The sequence below is a fragment of the Cyanistes caeruleus genome, chromosome 23 (assembly GCF_971803275.1).
Source record: "Cyanistes caeruleus chromosome 23, bCyaCae1.hap1.1, whole genome shotgun sequence".
Classification (NCBI taxonomy): domain Eukaryota; kingdom Metazoa; phylum Chordata; class Aves; order Passeriformes; family Paridae; genus Cyanistes; species Cyanistes caeruleus.
Genome location: NC_141723.1, coordinates 3758795 through 3783889, shown reverse-complemented (window position 1 = coordinate 3783889; position 25095 = coordinate 3758795). Strand labels below are relative to the sequence as shown.

The following is a 25095-nucleotide window of genomic DNA, read 5'->3' as shown; positions in this document are numbered from 1 at the left end:
GAGCATTTAAATCTTGCCATTCCTTGGTCTCCAGGCTGTGTTGAAAGGATTCAGTGCCACTGCCTTTAGTGCTGGTTGCTCTTATCTGAGTTTATCCAGATTATCCACTCACTGAGCCTGGATGCAATCCTAGCCTTGGTGTTCCAGTGGAAACCACACAATCCTTGGGCAGGGGGAGTGGGAAAATTTGGAGGTAAAATATAATTTCCTTGAAATAAATTTCTAATTCTCCAGCCAGCAAACTTTGGGAAGCATTTGCAACAGCAAAACTGACGTCAGGCTGATGGGTGCAATGAACTTATTGGAACAGTGGCACATAAACAGTGAATTCATGTGTGATCTCTGAGTAAAATGAAAGTGATAGTGCTGCTGTGGTATCCAAACATGTGTAGGGTGGTGGTGTTTCCAGTTTAAAATCCTGTGCAGCCTTTGAATGGCGCTGGTCTGAGGCTGCTGGAGCACCTCCTGCTGCCACTGATGGTGAGTAGAGCCCAGTGATGGATAATCAGCCTTTAGGGAAGGTGCTCTGCTGGGAATTAGCACTCAAAGACTGATTGTGAAGAGAAAAATACTCAGCCCTGGCTATGGAAGGGGCAAAATGCAACAAAAGCAGGTGAAGGGCAGAGTGTTTCCAGAATTCCAGGAACAGCTCCTTGTGTTGGCAGTGGGGAGCAGTGTGGCCCTGGGGGGGTCATTCCCAGCATCCCGAGTGCAGTAAATTCAGTGTAATTGCACTCCTGGACACTTGTTCTCAAAGCAGGGGTGTTAGCACAGTTCCAGTTCAGTTCTGCACTCTGTCCTTCACACACAAGGCCTGATTTCACAGACTGGCAGGTAAAATGCAAGCTGGGTGATTGTTTTGCTCTCTTATCACCCTTCAGTTTAATTTTTATTGTGCTGAGAGGGAATTACTGTCCCTTATTTATTTTATTGAGAGGGACTGAAGTCCATCTGGTTATTCTGGAATAAAGATGTCCCCGAGCATTGGGGGGATACAAAAGAAACACCACGTACAAGTGCTGAAAAAGCTGTAAACTTCTCCTGATAATGTTTCTTTAAATATCCCAGGCCTGTTTACACATGGATAAGCACAGCAAAAGAGAAAAAAAAAAAAAACAACAAAAATCAAAAAACCAAATTAACTTCCTAGACAGAGCCGGCTAAATTGAGTTGAGGTCACCTTAACTCTGAATGAGCGTTGTTTAATTCAGCTCAGATAATCCACGCGGCCACTTAATTAGGGTTTAATTTTCCTGGCTCTTCTTGCTTACACGCTTTGAAACTTTCTCCCAGCAGCGGGTGTGAGGCTGGGAGGACAAAACACAATGTTTCCAACCTGTCGGATTTTAACTCCTGGGGGTTGCTGAAGTCCTTGAAAAGCCTTTCCGAGCGCTTTTTTTGCAGGGGAAATGCGAGATTTTTTGGGTCCCAGGGGGGATATGGGAGATTTTTTGGGTCCCAGGAGGGCTATGGGAGATTTTTTGGGTCCCAGGGGGGATATGGGAGATTTTTTGGGTCCCAGGGGGGCTATGGGAGATTTTTTGGGTCCCAGGAGGGATATGGGAGATTTTTTGGGTCTCAGGAGGGATATGGGAGATTTTTTGGGTCTCAGGAGGGATATGGGAGATTTTTTGGGTCCCAGGAGGGATATGGGAGATTTTTTGGGTCCCAGGGGGGCTATGGTAGATTTTTTGGGTCTCAGGAGGGATATGGGAGATTTTTTGGGTCCCAGGGGAAATATGAGAGATTTTTTGGGTCCCCGGGGGGCTATGGGAGATTTTTTGGGTCCCAGGGGGGCTATGGTAGATTTTTTGGGTCCCAGGGGGGCTATGGGAGATTTTTTGGGTCCCAGGGGAAATATGAGAGATTTTTTGAGTCCCAGGGGGGATATGGGAGATTTTTTGGGTCCCAGGAGGGATATGGGAGATTTTTTGTGCCCCCAGGGGGAGATGCGAGATTATTTTGGTCCCCGGGAGATAGATGAGCTTTTTTGGATCCCGGGGGGAGATGCGAGATTTTTTGAATCCCCGATAGGAGATTCGAGATTTTTTGGATCCCCGGGGGAATATATGAACTTTTTCTTGTGTCCCCGGGGGGAGATGCGATCTTATTTTGTTCCCCGGGGGGAGATGCGATATTTTTTGGATCCCCGGGGGGAGATGTGAATTTTTTTTTGGGTCCCCGGGGGGAGATGCGAGATTTTTTGGATCCCCGGGGGGAGATGCGATATTTTTTGGATCCCAGGGGGGAATATATGAACTTTTTTTTTTTTGTTCCCCGTGGGGAGATGCGAGATTTTTTGGATCCCCGGGGGGAATATGTGAACTTTTTTTTTTTGGTCTCCGGGGGGAGATGCGATATTTTTTGGATCCCCGGGGGGATATGTGAATTTTTTTTGGATCCCGGGGGGATATGTGAATTTTTTTTGTGTCCCCGGGGGGAGATGCGAGTTTATTTTGCTCCCCGGGGGGAGATGCGAGATTTTTTGGATCCCCGGGAGAATATATGAACTTTTTTTTTTTGTTCCCCGTGGGGAGATGCGATATTTTTTGGATCCCAGGGGGAAATATGTGAATTTTTTTTTGCTCCCCGGGGGGAGATGCGATATTTTTTGGATCCCAGGGGGAAATATGTGAATTTTTTTTTGCTCCCCGTGGGGAGATGCGATATTTTTTGGATCCCAGGGGGAAATATGTGAATTTTTTTTTGCTCCCGGGGGGAGATGCGATATTTTTTGGATCCCGGGGGGAAATATGTGAATTTTTTTTTGCTCCCCGGGGGGAGATGCAGCGCGGCGGGCAGCGCCGCTCGCGTTCTGTAAAAGCGCCGCTCACTCGGGGAGGACAAAGCGCCTTTCCAACCTGTGGGATTTTAACTCTGCGGGCTGTTGTGATGCTCGCGGAGCCGGGGGGGTGCCGGGGTCTCTCGGGGGAGATGCGAGCGGGGCGGGCAGGGGTGGGCGCGTTATGTAAAGCGCTGCGCAGGCGTGCGCGGAGCGTGTGCGGCCGGGCAGCATCAGCGGGGGGACGGGCATGGCCACGGCCCGGGCAGCGTGTCCGCCACGCCGGCCCTGAGAGCCCGGCGAAGGAGGAAAAGGCCCGTGCCATGCTGCAGGGGGTGAGGAGCCTGCCGGCCGGCCGCTCGGAGGGGTGAATGAATGAAGCCGAGCGAATGCCGAGCGATCCCGAGTGAATTGCTGGCCGCCGCACGCTGCCGAATGGCTGCCAGGTTAGTGCTGTCCCCGCTCGCTGTCACGCACATGTGGCACACGCAGGGCTCCTCCGCCGAGCGCAGGCAGATTAAAGCTGGACTCCATGTTGGTTGCTGCTGCTGCTCCTCTCCGTTCGGGGGACTGGAAAGCAGGCGGCGTGACATCATGGTGCGGAGATGCTTCGTTTCTCTTCCTTTCCTTCCTTTCCTTTCCTCTTTTAAATTTTAATCTATTTTATTCTATTCTATTTTATTCTATTCTGCTTTATTTTATTCTATTCTGCTTTATTTTATTCTATTTTATTATATTCTATTTAATTCTATTTTATTCTATTTTATTTTATTCTATTATTTTGTTTTATTCTATTTTATTTTATTCTATTTTATTTTTTTCTATTTTTTTCTATTTCATTCTATTCCATTCTATTCCATTCCATTCTATTCCATTCCATTCTATTCTATTCTATTCTATTCTATTCTATTCTATTCTATTCTATTCTACTCTATTCTATTCTATTCTATTCTATTCTATTCTATTCTATTCTATTCTATTCTATTCTATTCTATTCTATTCTATTCTATTCTATTCTATTCTATTCTATTTCATTCTATTCTATTTCATTCTATTCTATTCCATTTTATTTTTCTCTCCTTCTTCTCTTCCCCCCACCCCCCCACCCCCCCCCCCGCACGTGCCCTGCCTCTCCTGCAGGGCGGAATTGCTAAAACAGCCTTTTCAATTGTTCAAAACAATGGGCAAATCTGATTGTTTGGGTTCTTTCTTTTTTCTCTTTTTATATCTTTTTCCCCCCCCCCCCCCCTGAGCTTTCATTCCCCTCGCCCCTCCTGGTTTCCCCTTCACGCCCGGCTGTGTCCCCCCATCCCCCATCCCCACTGGGACAGTTATTCCTGCCCCAACATCTGGGTCCAGGGAAACAGAGAGAGGCAGGATGCGTCACGGAGCTGCTGCAGGAACATGGTTGGATTTGTTTGCCCATGTGCTCCCTTGCCTCTACAAGGGCTCGTGGTTCCGCTCTGCCTTCCCCTCCCGGTGTTTGTGTGTTTGCACTGATGGGGAGAAGCAGGATTTGGTGTGTGCTGCTTTTCCAGGCTGTGCTCCAGAGTCTGTACAGGTGGCTTTTTATTTTTATTTTTTTAAATATTTTCTGGCAAGGGAGAACAGTAGGAAGTGAGGATTCATTGTGCTGTGTGTGTTTATAGACAGGGAGAATCTGCTGAACGCCCTAAAAAATTGCTTTTTCTTAGATTCCTGGTGGCTGGCGTTGTCCTGTGCATCATGGAAATGCTGGTGCAGAAAAGAAAATGTGTTCCTGTTCCCTTGCTCCATTAAATCACATGTATCTGCAGGAGAAGCTGGTAGATTTAGGATGGAGCTTGTGATTTTGACTCAGTAGGATGGAAACTTCAGGTCAAATCTTGGGGATGTATTTTACAGCAGTGCAATAGCTTGGATTCCCCAAAAGTCTCTTGGAGAAGCCCCCAGCTGATCAACAGCTGGCTCAAGCAGAGAGAATCTGTTAAAGGGGGGTCAGGCTTGGGCCAGGTCCTCAGGACAAAGAGGAGTTTGTGACTCTTGCACTGAGGGCTCTGACCCTCTCTGGTTTTAACTGGGAGCTGCCCAGCGCTGCTGCTGGCTGGAGCAGAGCAGGGGGAACGCACTCAGGAAATCAATCAGAAATTGTTGCACTGTTATTTCCAGAAAGGTAAAGGGAGGAAACATCAAGGGCTGAACAAAGGGAAATCGCTTTGATCCCAGCTTTGAAGATCACAACGTCTTCCATTAACTTGTGACGAGCTGTGGGAGTGAGTGGGATGATGCAGAGCTCCAGCTTTGTCTCCTGCTCCTGCACAATATCCCTGTCCTCCCCCGCGCTGCCTGCCAGGCCTGCTGGGAGTCTTCCTCACAGCCTTCCTCACAGCCTTCCTCACAGCCTTCCTCAGCCTTCCTCACAGCCTTCCTCACAGCCTTCCTCAGCCTTCCTCACAGCCTTCCTCACAGCCTTCCTCAGCCTTCCTCACAGCCTTCCTCACAGCCTTCCTCAGCCTTCCTCAGCCTTCCTCACAGCCTTCCTCAGCCTTCCTCAGCCTTCCTCACAGCCTTCCTCACAGCCTTCCTCAGCCTTCCTCACAGCCTTCCTCACAGCCTTCCTCACAGCCTTCCTCAGCCTTCCTCACAGCCTTCCTCAGCCTTCCTCACAGCCTTCCTCACAGCCTTCCTCACAGCCTTCCTCACAGCCTTCCTCACAGCCTTCCTCAGCCTTCCTCACAGCCTTCCTCACAGCCTTCCTCACAGCCTTCCTCACAGCCTTCCTCAGCCTTCCTCACAGCCTTCCTCACAGCCTTCCTCAGCCTTCCTCACAGCCTTCCTCACAGCCTTCCTCAGCCTTCCTCACAGCCTTCCTCACAGCCTTCCTCAGCCTTCCTCAGCCTTCCTCAGCCTTCCTCACAGCCTTCCTCACAGCCTTCCTCAGCCTTCCTCAGCCTTCCTCACAGCCTTCCTCACAGCCTTCCTCACAGCCTTCCTCACAGCCTTCCTCACAGCCTTCCTCAGCCTTCCTCAGCCTTCCTCACAGCCTTCCTCACAGCCTTCCTCACAGCTTTCCTCACATCCTCATCTCATTTCCTCACATCTTCCTCAGACCCTTCCTCGGGCACTTCCATCTGGGCCTTGTGAAACCCCTGCCAAGGCTGGCTGTGCTCAGGGGGACAATGCTGTGTCCATAAAGCCTTGCTGGAGTTTCAGCAGGAGATGGGCAGCAGGGAGAAGTGCCTGAGCTCTTCTGGAGGGAGTCTGGGAGTTGTTTCACACCTACATCCCCACCCAAAAGTGGGCCTGGGTATTTATCACCAGCCCTGTTGCTTCATCTCACTCTCCCTTGAAATAAAGCACATATGACAGCAGCATTGCTGAACCACTGAAAGATTCTGATGTGAGCTTGGAAACCATGAGGATTAAAATAAACAAGCTTGGATTTAGTTTAATTTTTATTTTTATCCTTTGAGCTGTCAGGTTTTCAAAACTTTCCTCACATCAAAGGAGGTTTAACAGTGTCTGTTGTTGTTTCGTTTATTTTTTAAACAAGGCCTGCGAGCTCTGTTCTGCCCCAAGTTCCAGGCTTGGAGATGTTGATGGAAGCATCAGACATTGCAGTTCTTGCTGTTAATTACCAGAGCTGTTGGTTTTGTGGTGGGGAGGCAAGGAAAACAAGGAAAACAAAGCCTGTATACTGGGGAAGCAGAGCTGTAGGGTGGGTGACCTGTGGTGGGGCTGTGTCTGTCACCTTCAGAGGGATGTGAAATTCTTACCTTGTGCTGTCTCCCCTTTGCTGCTTCCCAGATTTCTTTGTATTATCCATCATACTTCATTTTATGGGGCTTGCCTTCCTGTGGAGCAAATGGAATTATAATAGTTTGTGACTGAGGGAGGTGTTTAGGGTGTGATTTATAAGCCATGGTGGTTCCCTGCACATGAACGACCCTTCCCAAGGTGTGACTGGTGCTTTATTGGGCTCTCTTATTAAAATCTGTCTTGTTGTATTTCAGAAACATTTCCCAGCTTTTCCTGGGGATTTTTGCAGTCACTCCAAGCAGGAAGGGAGAGGAAGCTGGCTGGGGGGAGTTTCTGTGAGAGATGAGGCTCCATGGGTCTGTCTCCAGTGGTAACCAGGATCGGGTGATCCACGGGGACAATGACATGGTTAATAATGCATCTGCCCATCCTCGCACTGCTGGCTGTGGGCAGAAGGCAAATTCCTTCCTAATGCTTGCAGTGATTTGCTAATCCTCTGAGGCATAATAATTGCATTAATTTTATTTCATGAATATGTAAACATGTGATTGGATGTCATGGGAGGACAGCATTCTGCAAAATGTCAAAATAGAGTAAATCTTAAGGCTGGACTTTTCTGCTAAAACACATGCAGAAGGCAGGCTATTTTTATGATTCTTTTCAAAGCACTTGCCATGAAACACTCCTTGGTTTCTGCACAGCCCTGCAGGTGTCATTGCTTTTTTGACTTATTGCTTTCTCTTTTGTCTCTCTTGCTGGGAGATGTAATAGAAATATAACATTTTGTTATTGCTTGTAGAGCAACGGCGGGCCTAGGGAATTGCTCCAGGATCTGAGCAGGTTTTCATTCCTGGATTATCAATTTGAAGGGAGTGTAGGTTGGTGATCGAAAGTTGTTGCCATCTGCTTGCTGTTTGGGAGACTGCATAATGAGCTTCTGAATCTCCTCGTTTTCCACTGATGTCAGACTGGATGGCAGAAAAGTATCTTTGTAGGCGTCTAATTAACCCCTCTAATCGCTATTTCTGAGGAGAATTAACTCTTTTCAGAGCTGCAGCCAGGCCTGAGGTGCCTTCTTGACCTTTCTGCTCTTTTCCAGACTGCCAGCACAGTTCTGTGTTGTCCTCCAGGATCTCCTCTGGTCTTGTGCAGGAAAGTGTAGGCACGGGCTCGCCTTTGCACAGCCCATAGATTTCAGACAGAGAGAGTTCAATATGAGCTTCAATGTGTGCTTCTTTGCTGGTTTGGGGACATCCTGCTCAGCACGTCCAGCATTCAGCTCAAACTGCAGAGCAAACCCCAATTCTGGGCCTGGAAGAACACCTTACCAGGTCAGTGCTGCAGGCAGAAGTGAGTAACTGCAGGATAACTCTTGGAAACCAAATTCTTATGAGAACTGAGGGAGGACTTGGAGGCCTTTAAGCTTTCCAGATCAGGGCTTCCTTGAGGAGATGCAAAGGGCTGAGAGATGCAGTGCAGGGAGTGGTGCTGCTGGTGTTTTTCTGCCCCCTGAGAAGCTGGTGATGGTCACAGCGGATGTGGTGAGTGCTGTGTACCTGAGGCTGCTGCTCATTTAGCTGAGCTGCTCTAGTTGCAAAATTCTTTGGTGCTTTTCCTACTTCTGGCTGGATTCTAATCCAGATCTGCAAGTGGCAGACACAGAGGGATTTGCTGTGTTTTCTGTGTCACAGGTGCTGTGACAATGCTGCAGGTGGCTGCTGGCTCTTGGGGTACCTGTGATTTGGGGAAGAACTGCTGCAGGGTGCTTGTGTCAGTCCCAGGGACGTCTGTGATTGCAGATCTGTGGGATGAACAGACTTCTGTGTCACTTCAGGACTGCTTGGGCGTCATTCATGCAGAATTCATTTAACAGAGCGCAGCAAAGTCAGGTTTCTTGTCCATGGAAACGTTGTAAGGAGTTCCTTTATAGTTGTAAGAACACCAACCTTAACTTGTGGAATGCCTTTCCCAAAAGTGACTGCTTGGTGAAGCTCTGTTCATCACCTGGTTCAGATCCTTACAGGAAATACTCTGTTGGAGGAGGAAATTTGGCCTTTCTGTGTCTTTGCCTGGTGTCTCAGGGCAGGTGATGACCAGGGTCTGGTACATGCATTGCCAAATGTTCTTTTCTGAAGGAAAGCTTGTAGAATCCCAGAATGGTTGGGCCCTTAAACATCATCTCTCCCATGGACAGGGATTCCTTCCACTATCCCAGGTTGTTCCAAGCCTTGTCCTTGGAATTCCAGGAATGGAGCAGCCACAGCTTCTCTGGTCACCCTCTGCCACAGCCTCCCCACCCTCACAGGACAGAATTTATTCCATTTATCCAACCTAAATTTCCCCTCGTTCAGTCTGAATCTCTTACTCCTTGTCCTATCACTACAATTTCTGCTAAAAAAGCCTCTCCAGCTTCAAGATTCTGGCAGGCTACAAATTCTTTACTACACTGCTGCAGGTACTGATGCTTTTCCTCCACGTCTGAGCAGAGTTTTGGCCCCTTCCCATCCACACCACGCTTGCTGATGGTATTTTGATGAGGTTTTTCCTTTAGAGACAGCAAGGACATAAACCAAGGAGACAAACTCAGCCTCTTGGGCTTTCAAATGCTGTGTGAAGGGGTTTTCACCTCAGAGCAAGGGGGCTGCTGCTTAGGTGGGCTTGTTTGTGTTCTGTCCCTCACTTCATCTGTCTCATCTGCTGAAGGCTCCTCTGCAGGGGGATGCCAGGCCCTGAATGCGCTCTGGGCAATTAGCTCTCTAAAGCGTTATTTATTACAATTATTTTTATTTCAAAGTGGGTCAAGCCGTTTTGGCATTTCAGGCGTTGATTCCTGGTTCAATTGCAGGCCGTGGTCGCCATGGCAACTGCAGAAAGCGTTCGTCATGGCTGTGCCTTGGGCTGGATTCAAAGTGCAGGGAATGAGCAGGAGCAGGGAGAGTCTGGAGGGGCTCGGGGCAGCCCTGTGCTCTCTGTGCCCATCCTCGCTGTCACTGGTTAACACACACGTCATTTTCTCTGTCTCAGGAGCCCTTCATGTGAGAAATATTCAGCTTTTCCCAGTCATCAGAGAGTAGGAGGGGAATTCAGCCCTCCTGGGTTTCGTATTTGTGCCATTCAGGGAGAGCCAAAGAAGGAGCCCTTGATGTTATTTCCCCCCTTATTTCTGCGAAGGTGAGAATCCACACACACCTACCACGATACATGTGGATGGATTTAATTTTTTTTAACTAAAATACGAGCTTGGAGGGCAGAATCTGCCCAAGGTTGTGCTTGGCAGAGCTGGCACCGAAAGTTGTGGCTATGGCAGCGTGAGCTGGGCAAAAATAAAATGACCAGCTGCAAGCAAGTCAGTGCTGATGCTGCTCCTGTGCAGCTGCAGTGCTAGGGCTTGAAAAACCCACCTTGAGGAGCTTGGTCTGACCTTAAAAAGAGTAAAATAGCACCAAACCTTCCAGCATTTTTCATCTTGAGTTTCACCTGCACGTGATGGCAGCTGTACCCTGCTTTCAAGCTGCTCATGCTGAGCTTTAATTGAGCAGCAGCAAAATCCCACAACTGCAAACTGAAAGCAGACAGAGCCTGCGCTGAATTTGGCTTGGTCTTTACAGAGCTGCCCTAAACTCAAGCTCAAAGTGAAACTGTGGATTCACACAAACTGAAAATGAGACGGAGGTTGGGCCTGGTAAACTCAGGTTTTGTAGAGCTGTAGAGGGAAAACTCGTACATCTGTTCAGATTTAGTGCTGGGCAGGGACAGGGGCTTCAAGTTCTTGCCTTGTGTTTTTGGACCTCTCACATAAATCAGCTTATGTTTCACGCTGGGGACAAGCAGGACCAGCACAGCCTCAGAATTCTGAGGTTTTAACTAGAAGTTACTTTTTCTGTGGTTTGTAAAAATGACAATTAAGAACCATGTCCATCTCTGGGACCACTGCTGATGAACTTGAAGTCACTAATACAGTTCTGCTGGGCTGCTAAAATTGAGTTTAGCAGGAGAAGGAGCAGCAGGAGCACAGACAAGATGAAACACCCAATTTTACTGGATCAGCTGAAAACCTATGGAGGAGCCTGGTGCTTTTTAATACTTCAATAAACTAAGAAATCCCTGATAATTTTACTTCATGTTTTACCTAAACTGCTGCAGGCAGTGCTGCTGGGAGAATGGTCCAGATAATTTTTTTAATTTGTGTTTTGCTTCAGTTATTATTTGCGGGGATTAAATCTTGAATATTCTTACAGTTCTTGCTGCACTGGTTTAACATTCAATATTCCTGTGCCTTGTCCAGGGAAAGGGAGGGCACAGGACAAGGTGATGTGACAATATTTCACCTGGGGATGTGCCATTGCTCCTTGTGAAGAACCCCAGGCCAAGTGGGAATTTCTCTGTCTTTGCATGGAGCTGCCTTGAGGTTTAGGTGATATTTGAACAGGTTTTTATTGGTCTATAACTATATTTCTCATCCTACTGAATAGAAATAGGTAGCAGAGCAGAGTTTAATTTAATCCAACTCCCTGCCTACAGAACATTTTGCAAACTCATTTTCCCAAGCCTGTTCATGATCTGTATGAAATTCCACACTTTAGAGTGGTGAAAGCATCTTCTCAGGGGCTGCTGTGAAGCTCCTTGCTGCTGCTCCTGCCCGGTGCCAGCTCCTAGGAAATCTGATTCTGGCCCTGTTTGCATAAGCAGCTTGGCTCTGTGCTTCCTGCAGGCTGTCCAGGGAAACTTTCGTCACTTGTGCATTGACACAAGCAGTGAGCAAATAAAGGATAATTTAGGAGACCGGTTCATCCAAAACCAAACCAACCCAAACCCGGTAACTGCTGGAGGAGTGCGTGACACAGGCTGCTCACATCGAACTCACGCTTGTAGAATGGTTTTGGAATCTTCAGGGCTAAGAAGAGATGGACGTGGTTTTTTATCTGGGAATTAAGGAAACCTCAGCTCAGCTCTTCTTGATTTTCAGGGAGGAAATGATCCATTTGGAGTACCTCGCCGTGCAGCGTTGTGATTGCTGTGTGTAATTTAAATCATAGCCCTTAAGAGTCTGATTGCAGCAACCTCTTTAATTCAGTCCCTCGCAGCTGGAATTCCTCCATCCTTTTCCTGCTGCCTCTGCTGTCAGATGTGGCCTGTTTGGTGTTGCCCATGAGATAAGAGGGTCCTGAAGAAGTCAGCACAGACCCAATCCTGCATGCCAGGCTGCTCTGTAACCTGCTGACTTGAGCAGCACCAGCTGGAAAAGCCTTGAGGATGTCTGGGCTGGTCAGAAATAGATTTGGCTCCTGGAGGAAATGAGTGACAGAGGGAAAATGGGTGTAGTGTGTGGTATTTTAAAGAGTCTGGCAGGAAGGAGAGGCATCAAAAGAGAAGGAGCAGTGAGGAAATCTGAGCTTTCCTGTTCTGTTGCTGGCTTGCTGATCTGGGTGCTGAGGCATTTGCTGAGGAAAGGGGATGAGAAGTTCCATTCCCCTCATAATTTCTGTAAAACTCTGAAAGGCCTTGCTTTTCCCATTGTGAAAGAGGAACTTAATTTTTATTATTATTATTTATTTTTTTTTAATCACAAAAGCTTTTAGGTGACAGCAAACCATTTTCATGCCTGGCTCTAGGTGGTGTGAGAAGGGATGGTTCTGTACAGGAAATGCTGCATTGAATGTCATCATGACTCCCCTCCCAGAGCCCCAGCGTTTCTGATGCTCTTTGATGGGGTGTTTTCTGAAAGGTGTGACCCCATTTTTGTGCATCCTGTTGAGGAGAGCTGCGCTAATACAGGAGGGGCAGAGCGGGGCTGTATTGAGGATTGGTTCTTGAGTGCACTTTTGATTTTTCTAAGCTCAGGTCATCATTGGAAACTCCAGGAGCGCGCAGGAGTCAACGAGTTTGTTCTCGTGGGCATCGCTCTGTGGTCTGAGGGTTTGAAGGGCGGGTGGAGAAAGGCACAGCCAGCAGTTCCTCTGCCCCTGGTGAACGAGAACTGCCTAAACCCACCGGGGGCAGCGGCTGAGGAAGCAGCTCTGCCTGCTGCTCTCTGGGGAGACCCGTGGGGTGCAGCAGTTTCAGTTTGGAGATGGTTTAACCCTGCTCTCTTTTCCCTTCCTCCCCTCTGCAGTACTGCCAGTAACTCCAACCGCAGCACGCCCGCCTGCTCCCCGATCCTGCGCAAACGCTCCCGCTCGCCCACGCCGCAGGACGCCCCGGGGGACGCCATGGTGGAGAAGGGCTCCGACCACTCCTCGGACAAGTCCCCGTCCACGCCGGAGCAGGGTGTCCAGCGGAGCTGCTCCTCCCAGTCAGGCCGCAGCGGGGCCAAGAACTCCAAGGTGAGGGCGAGCAGAGGGCTCTGGCCGCCGAGCCGGACCTGCGCCGCGCCGGCTTTGTCCTCTGCCTTTTCTTTCTCTGTCTCACTTCCCTCCCATTCTGAAGGTTCTCCTAATTCAGAGTCCTTTGCTTCGGTCAGACTTCAGCACAGAGTCTACAGCTTTCTGTAGTCAAGGTCCTGTTCCTTGGGAGGCTCCGTGGTTCTGAGAAAGACCTTGAAAACTGGCTGGGGCAATTACTTTTTATCACCTGGATCGTGGAGGGGCATGAAATAAATAAGGTTTCCCCTGTGAAGGGCCTGTGCATTTCCCCAGTCCCATCCAAGCCCTCTGAGATCAGTTCAGATGTCACAGAATCAGTTTTGCAGCCCTCTGCCCATTCCTTGCATGGCTGCAGTGTTATTATGACTGGCTTGCCCAGGGTAGCTGATATGTTCCCCAGGCAGGTTTTGTGTCTTTGGGCCATATTAGAAACAGCCTTGTCTTTGCTGTGCAGAGTGAGTTGGTTTCAGGTTTGGCTGTAGGTTTTTGTGTGAGCAGTGGGAGCTGGTGAAACAAGAGCCTGGGGTACCAAACAAACCTTTGACCCTGGCATCAGGGATGTGTTAGCTGTCAGGAGCGCTTGTGTTTGCCCAGATTTTTGAAGTGAGATGTTTCAGCCTGAATAATCGTGCAGGCAGAACTCTGATGGCTTGTGTAAAATGAATTGTTAGCTCTTTGTCTGATTAACTGCTGGATTGTGTCACAGACAAGAAATCCTCATCCCCTCCCCTTTGTGGCCACTCAGCAGAGGGAGCAGGACTCGGTGGCCCACATTCTGATCTCTCACCACTACGGGGGGGAGTCTGGGAGTTCAAAAGAGGGGGGGAAAGGGTTTTTCAAGCTGAATCATTGGCGTTCTGAGGTTGCCCTTGAGGTCAGCCTGGCTTCCTGTGCACACAGTGACCTACAAACCCCGTCCCAGGGCTGGTGACACCCTCAGCACGGGGTTGCCAGCACTGTGCTCCCAAAAGGAAGCCGTGGGATGGGATGGGAGGCAGGCAGGGTGCAGGGCATGCTGTGCTCAGAGCCACGCTGGGGATGCTCGCAGGGAAATGGGCTCCTTGGCAAGGGGGAACCACAGAGAGGAGCTGCACCGCCCTGGCCCTCAAAATGCTCTGAGTTAAAGTCATGGCAGTGAGATTTTTGCCAACACGGTGACTGCTAAAGCTTAACTTCAATTCCTGGTGCTTTCCACAAGGAAGAGGGGGTAAAATGCTCTCTGTTGGGTGTGTGGGTTTTCCTTCTCTTGATCTGCGAGGTAATTTTTCTTCTTTCCCTAATTTCTCTCTTTTCATTCCTGCATGCTTTCTCTCCGATTAAGTCACACAAGCGCCTCTCCAAAGTAAGCCTTCTTTTTTCTCTCCTGTCCCCCACTGTAGAGCTGTCTCATCACTCAGAAGCCGTCCCCGTGGTGCTGAGTGCTGACCCCAGTCAGGCATTCTCCTGCTGTGGCTGTGAGAATGTCAGCAAGAGCTCAGCCCCGTGCCTGTAGCTGGAAGCTGGGTTCACTTACATCACTGGCATCTGGCTGATATTTGCTCACACAGCCTGAGCACTGGCCTGTTCATCACACCCCTTCAGCTGCTTCCAAATCAGCCTTTAAGTCCTCTCCCTTGCAGTGAGCTGCTGTCTTTGCCAGGGAGAAATCCTCTGGAGTGCTGGACACAAAATGATTCACACAGACACAGCTCAATGTGGGATAGGAAAAAGTGTGATTTATTCTTGGTGTCAGTATTTATAGATTCTCCACAACGGCCAGGGATTGGATAGTCAGGTTACCACAACCACACTGGTCGTGGGAGATGTCCATCAAAAGACATTTCTTTAATGGAATGTATAAACACCTATGTTTATAGTTACTTTCCTGGGAAAGTGGCTAGAAACAATAAAAACAAGATCAGAATGTTTAATTCTCAGGGCGACACTGGAGTTGGACAGAACCATGATCCCTTCTCTCTCCTGTCTTCTTCCTCCCTGATTTCAGAAAGGAGAGTTGTTCTCCATGACTTCATCCCTGCTTTTCATGATGGATAGCATTTTTGTGGCCAGTGATCTCAGCTTACTGCCCTTGCACGCTCTCCTGTGTGATGTAAATATTAAAGATCAGTGATTTCAAATGAACCCAGCTTGAACCTGGTAGAACAGACCTGTCCCAAATGAATTGTGAGAATTCATGGGCTCGCTCTGAGAGGTGACAAGTGGAAGATCCTTCTGTGGGTGCTTGAATTGGAGATAAGATCATTTGGGATTTGATCTCACACCTCTGTGCTACCCTCAGAAGAGTGGAAAAATCAGAAACGCAGGTGGGATGTTGTTGGAGAAAGTGCCAGGCTGTTGGCATTTCCACTTGATGAAAGCAGAATGGCTTGGATGGCTTCACAGAAATCCACAAAATCCTTGTCTTGGCCTTTCCCCAGTGGATGCCTCAGGTTTCCTTCTAGGCAAGTTCTCAGAGAGCAATGCTGGCTCACGTCTTCCCTTGGTCGTGGTCCTTGTGACCAGCCTGACCTTGCATGATCTGCTGGTGTCTGCTGGAAGCTTCTTGACGTCTTTTTTTTAGGCAGATTGTCTTGTGCTTGGTGTCTGTAGCTGGGATAACTGCAAAGGAGCACAAAGGGGGGACTAAAGTCTCAAGGTGAGGTGTGAAAGAAGTGCTGTGGAAGGTCTGGAGTAGCAGAGCCCTGACAGGATTGCTGGTGAGTAGAGGTGTGTGGGCCACACAGGCTGTGGGAAGCTGGAGGTGCAGAGGGTTTTAGGAGAGGGATTGGTGGGAAGAAGCCTGGAACAGAGGGATGTCTGTGTAAAACGAGTGTGCAGTGGTGCTGTCAGGTGCCTGCAGCCAGCCCCTGCCCCTCGGAGAGGGAAAAGCCCAACCACTGTGAGGCACCTGGAGAAACTGCAGGGAAGTGGAGCCCAGCTGAGTTCAGAGGGAAGGGGATCCTGGGCAGGACCCCCAGCAGCCTGTCAGAGCCTCCTGCCCTGCTCACACTGAATATTCTGAGCTGGATCATCGAGTGTGCAGCCTGGAGCTCTGTTCTGTGCTCCACAAGCTGCTTCCTCTGGCACAAATGAAGAATTTCCAGGCATTAAACCCCCTGCTTCTCCCACGCAGATGATTCTGTTGTCTGCTCATACAGGGAGAGGTTAGGAACAAAAAGCTGCAGGGCAAAGATTTTAAACTCTCCTTTCTCAGCCTCTTCTCCTCTCCCCACCCATCTCCTGCAGGAAGAATGGTTTGGTTTCCCAACCTGTCTGGCTAATGAGGTGGAACAACTTGAGCCCATGAGTTTGCTGCTGTGTCGGTACAATTGCTGACAGATCTGCTTGAGTTCCCTGCCCTCTTTTGTCTGTGCTGTTCTGTCGTGCTGCAGCGCTGCCGTCAGAGGGAGTGCTCCGCCAGGAGTTTTTAAGCACTGGAATTGCATCCCAAGGGAATCTTTCTGCCTTTGCCACCTTGATCTGTGCCACAGACCAAGGTCTGAGTCAGCTTTTTGGGAGAGCTTTCCAAACCCAAGAAAAACTCATCTTTTTTTTTTTTCTGCTAGTAGCCAACGATGAAATATGTATTTTTTAACTATTTTGCTCTTGCCCGAGGATAAAAGTGGTTTCCTTTAGATTCTTCCCAATGCCCGTAGCTAATGGTGAATGCTGAGGATTAACATTAAGTTAGGGGGAAAATGTGAATTTTGGTGCAGGTCCTGGGGGGTACAGAACAGTTTAGGTGGGGAGGGATCTCAGGAGGTCTCTCACCCAAGCCCCTGCTCAAAGCAGAGTTAAATCAGCTTGGTCTAAACCCTTGTCCAGCCACATTTTACAGCCCTCCAAGGCTGGAGATCCCACAGCCTGGCCAGGCCTCTGCTCCAGTGCTTAACCACTCTTGTGAACAGGCTTTTTCCTCCTCTCCAAGTAGAATTTCCCCTACTGCAGCTTATGACTGTTGCACCTTGTCCTCCCAGTGTGCCACGATGAGAAGAGTTTGGCTGTGTCTTCTCATTCACCCCTCCCACCAGGTGGGACAAACCCCCTCGAGGTAGTAGGCAATGAAATTCTGATCCTTTGGGGCTGGGGTGAGGGTCTGGGGAATAAATTCCATCAATTTCCTTGAGTTCTGGACACTTAGAAGCCGGGTGGGCAGCGCAGCTTTTGCAAGCGCACAGATCAGGAGAGAGGGCTCTGGGATCTGCTCCAGGCTCTGGTTCTGTGCCTCTGCTTCCCCAGGTGTGAAGGGGATTTAGGGATGCTCCTAGAGCTCTGTGGCACGCCATTCACTTGGCAAAAGGTTTCTGTTCCCCTGGGAGCAGCAAGGAGTGAGTTGTGGTGCTGCTGCCAGTGATGCTGAGAAGTAGAAAGCGTTTGGGTGGAGTTCTGGGGGTGTTCTGTGCGTGACCCGTGTGCCCTGCAGAGCTGTAACCTTCCCTAGCAGAGCATGCAGGTGTCAGGGCACTAAATCATGACTGGTTAGAGGCAGAAGTTAAAGGCTTAGAGAAAATATCCCGTTTTTCACATTCCTCCAAAGCTCTTCCTGGTTACAGCCCCCTTGTAACCACGAGCTCTGCTCTGTGCTCCTGTAGCATCGTCTCTGCAAGCCAGTCCCATCTTCTCCCTGTCTGTGTGCAACCCCCTCCTCCTGCTACTTATTTATTTTGTCTTTTCAGTTCTAATGCTTATGGTTTCTTTTTCCAGTATGACAGACTTAACCTGCTCAAAGTAAGAATATGTTTTTCCTTTTTCTTTTTCTTTTTTCTCCCCCCTCCTCTCCATTTTACTGCCTCTTGATTTTCACAGTTCGCATCTCCCTCTCAGTGAGCTTAAAAAAAGGATAAAATAGAAGAGAGATTTAAGGGCTGAGGTTGTTTGGACTTTGGACAAGTCTGTTGAACTTGGTGGAGGCAAAAGACAAAGTCTGAGTGTTGGTATAATTAAGTATGTTGTTAAAATCACGGACATCAGCATAATTACGGATGTCACTGTAATATTTTTTGTGTGGAAGAGCTTAAAGAAGAACTTGCCGAGCTCCTTTATAGATGACACTTGATTCAGGGAAATTCAAGTGTGAGGAGAGAAAAAAAAATACAGTTCCTGCAATGAATGCAGCAGAGATGAAATGCTGCTGGGCTGTGCTGACACCACAGCATGGGCACCCTGATTGAGAAGGCACAGTGACAGCAGTGCCTCTGTTGTGCTTGTGCCAATTATAGTTTGATTATGAGGGGTTGTTTTTTTTTTATCCCAGGAATTTCTGAGCTACGCCTTTTGCTCATTAAAGCAGACAGATGGCAAAACAAATCTGCAGGAAAATCACTCTATCTCAGGCCCTGTGCTCCTGAGGACAAGGTGCTGTGTGCACGGTTCAGATTAATTACCCTGGTTCTTTTTTTAGTGTAGACTGGGTTGCATAAGGCTTTTTTCCACGTCCTACTTGCAGGGAGGGATGACTTCAACCCAATCCTTTATGAATGGATCAGGTATGGCCAAGTATGGAAAGGAGTGGGAAGTAAGAGGAAATTCCTCTGGTTGGAGGAACGGGTGTGAGATATGAGCCATACTCTGTGTTCAGTCCCTCAGCTCATCTCCTTCCCTCAGGATTTGGGGAAAAAAATGTAAAATTTTTGTATTTTAGCCTGTGTACTGTGTTAGTGTGGGGCTTTTCATTACAGTCTGGGAGCTCTGCAACAGATCCTTCAGAAATGTTGGCTCCAAGAGTGGGATCCAGCGAGGTTTTGTGGCTGGGAACTCGGAGCAGAAGATCCAGGGGTGGGAACAGAGCAGCCCCTGTATCTTCACCGAAATCTCTGGTCCAATCTGACCTCATTAACACTTCTCCTCCTTTCCTGCAGCAGAGCACCCAGTGTGTCCTTGGTGGGCACAGGCACTTTCTGTGTCCCTGTGAATATTCCAGGGAATTCCCAGTGAAGCTCCCGCAGCCTCTGCGGTGAGGCACAGCACGGAATGTTTCCCTTCCTATTCCAAACCGAGTGCAAAGCCTGGAAAATCCTCCAAGGTCAGGAGCAAGATGGCTTCAAAGGAGGAAGGGCAGTGGAATATTGCTTCTGTCCTTGAGTGTTATCCTCAGCTCCCACCAATGGGAAGTGTTTGGGAGAGGGGCACAGCTGGAGCTGTGGGGAAGGCTCTGGTGCGCCCAGGCTTCACTGCCCTGAGGGAAATGCCCCCCAAAAAAGGGGATTCCTGTTTATCCTGGCAGCTCTGCCCAGTGTCCTGCTGATGGAAAGCCAGCCTGGCTGGAGTGGGAGAGGGAAGCTCATTTCTTCCTCTCCCTGTGAAGATAAACCTCACCTCCAGCTGAAAACTGCCAAGCGTGACTTTCCAAGCTGAGCCAGCTCTTTTGTGTGCTCCAGTGTGACATGGGGCCTGTCCTCTCCAACCATCTGAAATGCCATAAGGATGGAAAAAAAAATATATATATATATAAAGAAAATCACAGGTGCAGATGATGCAAAACACTGTGCACTGAAATGCTGAAAAAAAAAAATCCTAGCCTTTTATTTTTTTTTTTTTTCCCTTGCTTAGCTTCTGTAGGGATTCTCTACAGCACTTTTCCTGGCTCTGTGTGCCTGTGTCTCCCTTCTGAAATTCAAAATACTCTTGGGACATTTGTATTTTGTGAGCTGGGCTGTGTCCTTGCCCTTAGCAGTGCTTGGGGGGCTGTCCAGGACAGTGAGAGTTTTGCCACCTGGCCAGTGGAAGAATGAAGCCCCTGAAGAGGTGGCTGGAAGTGGTGATGATGTGATGGTGATGGTGATGATGGTGATGATGATGATGATGATGAGCTCCTCTGTCGCTGGCTGGCACTGCTGGTCTGCAGACAAGCTGGCAGCATGTCTGTGTGTGCATGTGGATCTGCACACCTTGGCCTGAACTGTTTCCTGTTCCAGACTCCTGCTGCTGGATTTGTCCCTTGCTCTTGGGATAACTCTGTTAGACCACACTGTGAAATCCATTGAAATCTTCTGTTTAATCCCACTTTCACTCCACTAATGATCCAAACCAGATTGGACCTGCTTTCTCTGTCCCTCTTTCTTTTTGATCCTAAGATCTCTGTGCTAACTAATGCTTCTCTTTTATTTTGTCCTTACAGAAAAGCCAGAGTTGGTATAATGTAAGTACTCCCGTTTCTCTTGTCCCTGGGTGGCTGGGGCTGGGCGGGGGGAAGGTGCAAAGGGGCTTTGCAGGGGCACCGGGGCACTCTGACCATTTCCAGGAGGAGCTGGGAATGGCTCAGCACTGGCAAAGGAGGCCTGGCATCCTGAGGGAAGGGATGCCAGAGACAGAGAGCAGGAGCTTTGTCCTTTGGGTCACTCTGGTGCTGCTCCCCACATCCCGCAGCCCTGCTGGCTCAGCACGGGGGATGTGGGGACACGTGGGGACAGACAGAGCTGCCACCCTGCAAAGCCTTTGCATCTCTCAGGGCGGTGCAGGGGCCACAGAGGAATCATTTTCTACCGACCCTGGAGAAACACCAACCACCCTTTGCTTCTGCCTTGGTGTTTTTTCCTTCTGCCAGCACGAGCGGCCCCGCTCTGGGCACGGCGTCACCTGTGCACGGTCGAGGCTCTGAAGCAGCCATAGGCAAATGCAGCAGCCACCCCTGGTCAGGCACAGCTCCTGCAGCTGTCAGAAATGCGAGGTTTTGGCTGCAACAGCGAGGTCAGGATTGCCAGAGGGGAGAGGCAGAGTTAGGAGCCCGCTGGGTGCCAGCAGCACCGGGCACAGCACGGGCAGGACGAGCTCTCAGGGGCACAGAGGGACCTTGGAGAATAAAACACAAACCAGGGTGGGCCAAACTGGTGGAGAAGTGGCAGATAAGGACTGAGCAGATGCCTGGGCCTGACCTGGCTGCTGCCAAACCCTGACTGTGTCACCAGGCTAGAGGTGACTTTGGCTCTTACTGCTTCTGCCTGTAGCTGCTGAGCTCCGTTCCCTGCTGCATGGTGCTTTGCTGTGCTCTGCTTCTGTGGGTCTCTTGTGTTTTCATGTCCTCTCTATCTTATCTTTCTGTTCTCTTGTTTTTCCTCCATATATTTTCAGCATGAGAGACAGTACATCCGGAGAGTAAGCACTGGCTGCATTTTTTTGTGGTTTTCCCCACCCCACCCCGTTATTTTCCTTTGTAAACGAAACGAAACAAACCCATTTTCTAGTTAGCAGAGACATTCTGGCCAGATAAAAGCAGCAGTGTGAAAATATGGTTGAGCCACAGACTCCAGGAAGTCAGTCAGTCCTACCTGGCAGTGTAATTTCCCAAAAAAATTTGCTAATGCATCTCCTTGATAGAGCTGCCCTTTGCCAGCTCCTTCCAGGCAGGATTTCTCTGCCATTTGGACCATTCTGATTCCTCCATTCCCCTCCCCTCTGGGAGCAGCTCTAGAAATGAATCTGCCTCGTCATGAAACCTCACAATTCCCTTTGCTGGCTTCCCCCCACTCCCATTTTACACAAACCCCACCGTGCCCAGAGCAAACACCCTCCACACTGTTCTGTGTGCCAGGCACCGTGCAAACCCAGCCCAAAAAACAATCCCTGCCTCAAACAGCACATGGCCCTCAAAGATCTGCAGTGCACCACCAGTTTTGCTTCATTTTTTTGCTGCTTTTAACTGGTCTTCTTGTCTCTGGAGCACTGCATTCCTCTTTGCCAGTTGGAACCCTCCCTTTCCCCTCTCCTGGACTCCTTTTTCTCTATTTTTTTTTTTTTCCTTAAGCTGCCACCAGCTTCTCCTGCCTTGTGTGTTCTCCATTCGATCCCACCAGCGCTTTTTTGGGATTGTCATCCCTGCCCCGTGGAGAATTGGGAGGAAAAGGAGGTGAAGTGAGGTCATGGATTGGTTTGGCAGACCTGCCCCTCTCTCTGGCTGTGCTTTCTCTGCTTGGCTTTGCAGAGGACAAATGCAAACTGGTGCAGGTGCACTGTGAGATTGAGAAGAGAACCCCAGTTTGGGAATAAATGCACTCAGACTTTTTGGGGTTTGCTTTGTGTTCTTGTCCTCGTGGTGGAAGAGCTTTCCAGTGGAAAGGAAAAATCCCTGAGGTGCTTCTCATGCCTTTAGTGAGGAATTGTGTACATGGAGACTTTGGCTTGGGAATATTGTGTTTTTTAGGGGGGAAAAATGTGTTGGTCACTCGTGGTTTAACCATCAGTTGTGTTGCGTGTGTCTGCATGGTGAATTAATGTTAATGAATTTATTATTTTAAAATAATTTATAAAAATAGACCTCAGACCTTAAAACTGAACTTCCTTTGTAGTTTTGTTTGCTGAGGCAGAGATGTGCCTTACTCTGTACCCCTGAGGTGCTCAGAGAGGTTGGGAGATTTGTGTTTGGCTTCCCTGAGGACACCAAGGAGGAATTGCTCTGTCTGTGGGGTGTCAGCAACTCCACACGTGGGAGAAGGCATTTGTCACCCTGCAGATGTCATTAAAGTGAGAGACATACTGGAGATATTTTGCTGCCAGGGATAAAATCTCTATCCTTCTCCTTTTCTCTGGGTTTTGGGCAAAGGGCCCCATTTCTGAGTGTGGAAATCTCTCATTTCTGTGTCTCAGTTGGGGCCCTGAGACTGGCAGATCTGCCATGGTTTTCCTGCCTCATTCTGTTTCACTTGGGCTGTGAATTTTCTACTTCCCTGATCCTAAATTAGGGTGTGTGTCTCAATATCCTGCAGCATTTCTGCTGCTCTGTAGCAAGGCTTGCTTCTTAAATTCAGCACCAGGCACCAAGAGAATCCAGAGGATGCTCTGGAAAAGAGAATGAATAAGATGATTTTGAAAAGTTAGAGGAAACACAGGTATAGAGGTGAGATTTAAATCCATGAGGTTTCCACTTTAGCATTTACATCCCAAGGTCTGCCTTGTTCTGTATTCCTTTATTTTTATCTATGACACACCTGAATATTTTTCTTCTTCCTGTAAATGACCTGAGCAGTAGAAAGACACCAATTATCTCTTTCAGGTGCTCCTAAATATTGAAATATTAGAAATATTTGCTGTCCCAGTCAGTGTGGGCAGATCAATAGGAGCCCAGTCCTTCCCAGCCGTATTTGGGAGAGCAAAGTCTGTGCTGAGGATTGCAGGGACGGGAACCCAGCTCCTGCAGCTCTGCAAACAAATTTCTGCACACAGGGCAGCCCTCAGGCTGGCAGGAGCTCAGAGTCTCAAAAACAAACCCAAAATGCCAGTGGGGAGGCAGGTAAAGGGGAGAGCCCATGGTTTTCCTTTGGGAAAAGAGCAGGGAAAGCCTGTGCAGGAGGAGCTGGCTGCGGATCTGTGGTGGAGGGTGATGCTGCAAAGGGCCTTTGTGGGAACTCTGTGCAGCTCTTGAGCTTCTGAAGAATGACCAGACATCACAAGACTGATAAGAAATCAGCCCTGGCTGGTCTCAGAGTGCTGGGTGTTTTCTTGGAGACCTCGTGGGTACCACAGTGGAGAGGAAATTCAGCTGCTGGAAGGAATAAAACATTCCCTATAAAGGCATAGGAGAATTATGCCTCATTTTAGGGGATCATCAGGAACATGATGATGTTTTTAGGGGATCATCAGGAACATGATGATGTTTTTAGGGGATCATCAGGAACACCTTTCCCAGGGGTGTCAGGCTGAGCCTCCCCCAGCAGCAGCAATCATGTGAATGGAGTTTAATGCAAAAATCCAGTCCTGAGGAGTGAGTGAGGTGTTGAAGAGCCCTTTTCTCTGTAAATAAGCACAATCATCTTTTAACTCCCAGTAACCATTTCATCAGTTATTTCTGCAGCAATGTTAACTCCCTGCCTTTGAGGTGCTTTTCATCCTGTCAGATTTTCCATGACCTCAGCGTGTGGTTTCCCAGCCTGGCTGAGCTGCTGGGCTCTAGAGGCACTGAATTAGCAGTGAGCTTTTGGTGCAAGCTCGTGTGATGATGAACTCAGATCCGTTTTCCAGCCCAGATGGCCAGTGATTACTTTGAAGCATCTTCCTCTGCTTTTCATTCACTTTTAAAGGGAGAAAAAGGAAAAAGATGGAAAATCTGAGCAACCAGAATGGCTTTAGAGGAGGTGCTGTTGGACAGGTGGCCACTTTCTTTGCTGGTTTTTCCTGTCAGCCCTGCTGTCAGCGGGGTCTAAACTCTCCCACACAAGCAGGGAACGTGTTCTGTTTATTCCAGTGGTTTTCCAGAAGCAGCATATATCATAAAAGTCCATCAGTCGTGAAAATTAGATGCGGTTTTCCTTTCCCCTCTCCCCTGTGGCTCCTGCCATCTCTGCTCCCTGCTTTCTGTGCTGTCCAAAACTCAGCATTCCTCAGGTTTTGTGTTCTCAGACTTCCCTGTCCTGTCCCATCCTCCAGCAAAGTTTGCTTTAAGATTCCCGTGGGGGATTTGTTTGTGTGGAACAGGGAAATGTCACCCTGGGGAGTGGCCCTTGTGTCCCCATTTCCCCAGGGAGCAATTCCCCCACCTTGGCACTGCTGTCCTGTCCCATCCCTCTGTTTGCAGTGGAGTTAATGTTTGTTAATGTTATTAACAAGGAGTTAATGTTTGCTGCCTCCAGCTCCAGGTCAGCTCTTCCCATCACTGGGAATTCCTCACTGCAAAGAATTCCCATCACTGGCACTCACCTCTGCAAAGGCAGGTGCCTGGGGGTGGGTTTTTTCCTTAATCCCATTTAGAGTTCCCAGCCAAGAGGGGCATCCAGCAAAGCAGTGCAGGTGGCTGTAATGCCAACTCTTTGTCCTTCACAGGCTACAGAAAGGTTTATTTTTAACCATTCCCTCACCAGATGGATGCAGTGCTGACTGGAGACACCTCTGTGCTCCCTAGCAGCAGCGATGGTTTTGGGGTGCAGCTGAGCAGGCAGAGCTTGTCAGTGAGCAGCCCTGGCCTGGAGCCTCTGCAGGGGCTGCCTTGGTTGCTTGGTGCTTTTTTGAGAGCTGTGTGCCCAGTTCTGGAAGAACCAGGGGTTTATTTCAGTGTTTGCTCGCAGCTGAGCAGATCTGGTGTTATTTTATATGTGTTATTTTATATATGTTATGTTCTATAAGTGCCCTGCTGTGGGCATTTACCTGGGCACCTCCACACCTGGGCGGGGAGCTGGAGAGGCTGGCACTCAGAGCAGGGGGACACAGGCAGTGCCAGCACCCCAAACAATCTCCTGGACGTGCAGGAAGTTCATTCCCTGGAGGAATCCCTTCATTTCCAGAGTGTCCTGACCAATGAATGAATCCTGG

At 48.9% G+C, this 25095-nt stretch overlaps 1 protein-coding gene across 14 annotated transcripts in view; it reads left to right on the top strand.

Annotated features, from left to right (window-relative positions):
* GRAMD1B (GRAM domain containing 1B) overlaps positions 1-25095 on the top strand; it is a 125208-nt gene that overhangs the window by 75535 nt on the left and 24578 nt on the right. For 4 of the 14 annotated variants that reach the window (XM_086861004.1, XM_086861010.1, XM_086861009.1 and 1 more), the window contains 5 exons: positions 12633-12843; positions 14204-14224; positions 17566-17589; positions 19979-19999; positions 20929-20952. In XM_086861004.1, coding sequence (XP_086717130.1) covers positions 12633-12843; positions 14204-14224; positions 17566-17589; positions 19979-19999; positions 20929-20952 — 301 coding nt within the window. Of the gene's footprint in view, positions 1-1296; positions 1412-2995; positions 3229-12632; positions 12844-14203; positions 14225-17565; positions 17590-19978; positions 20000-20928; positions 20953-25095 lie in introns of those variants that run through there. The other 10 variants (XM_086861006.1, XM_086861001.1, XM_086861003.1 and 7 more) reach the window with 9 other exon arrangements.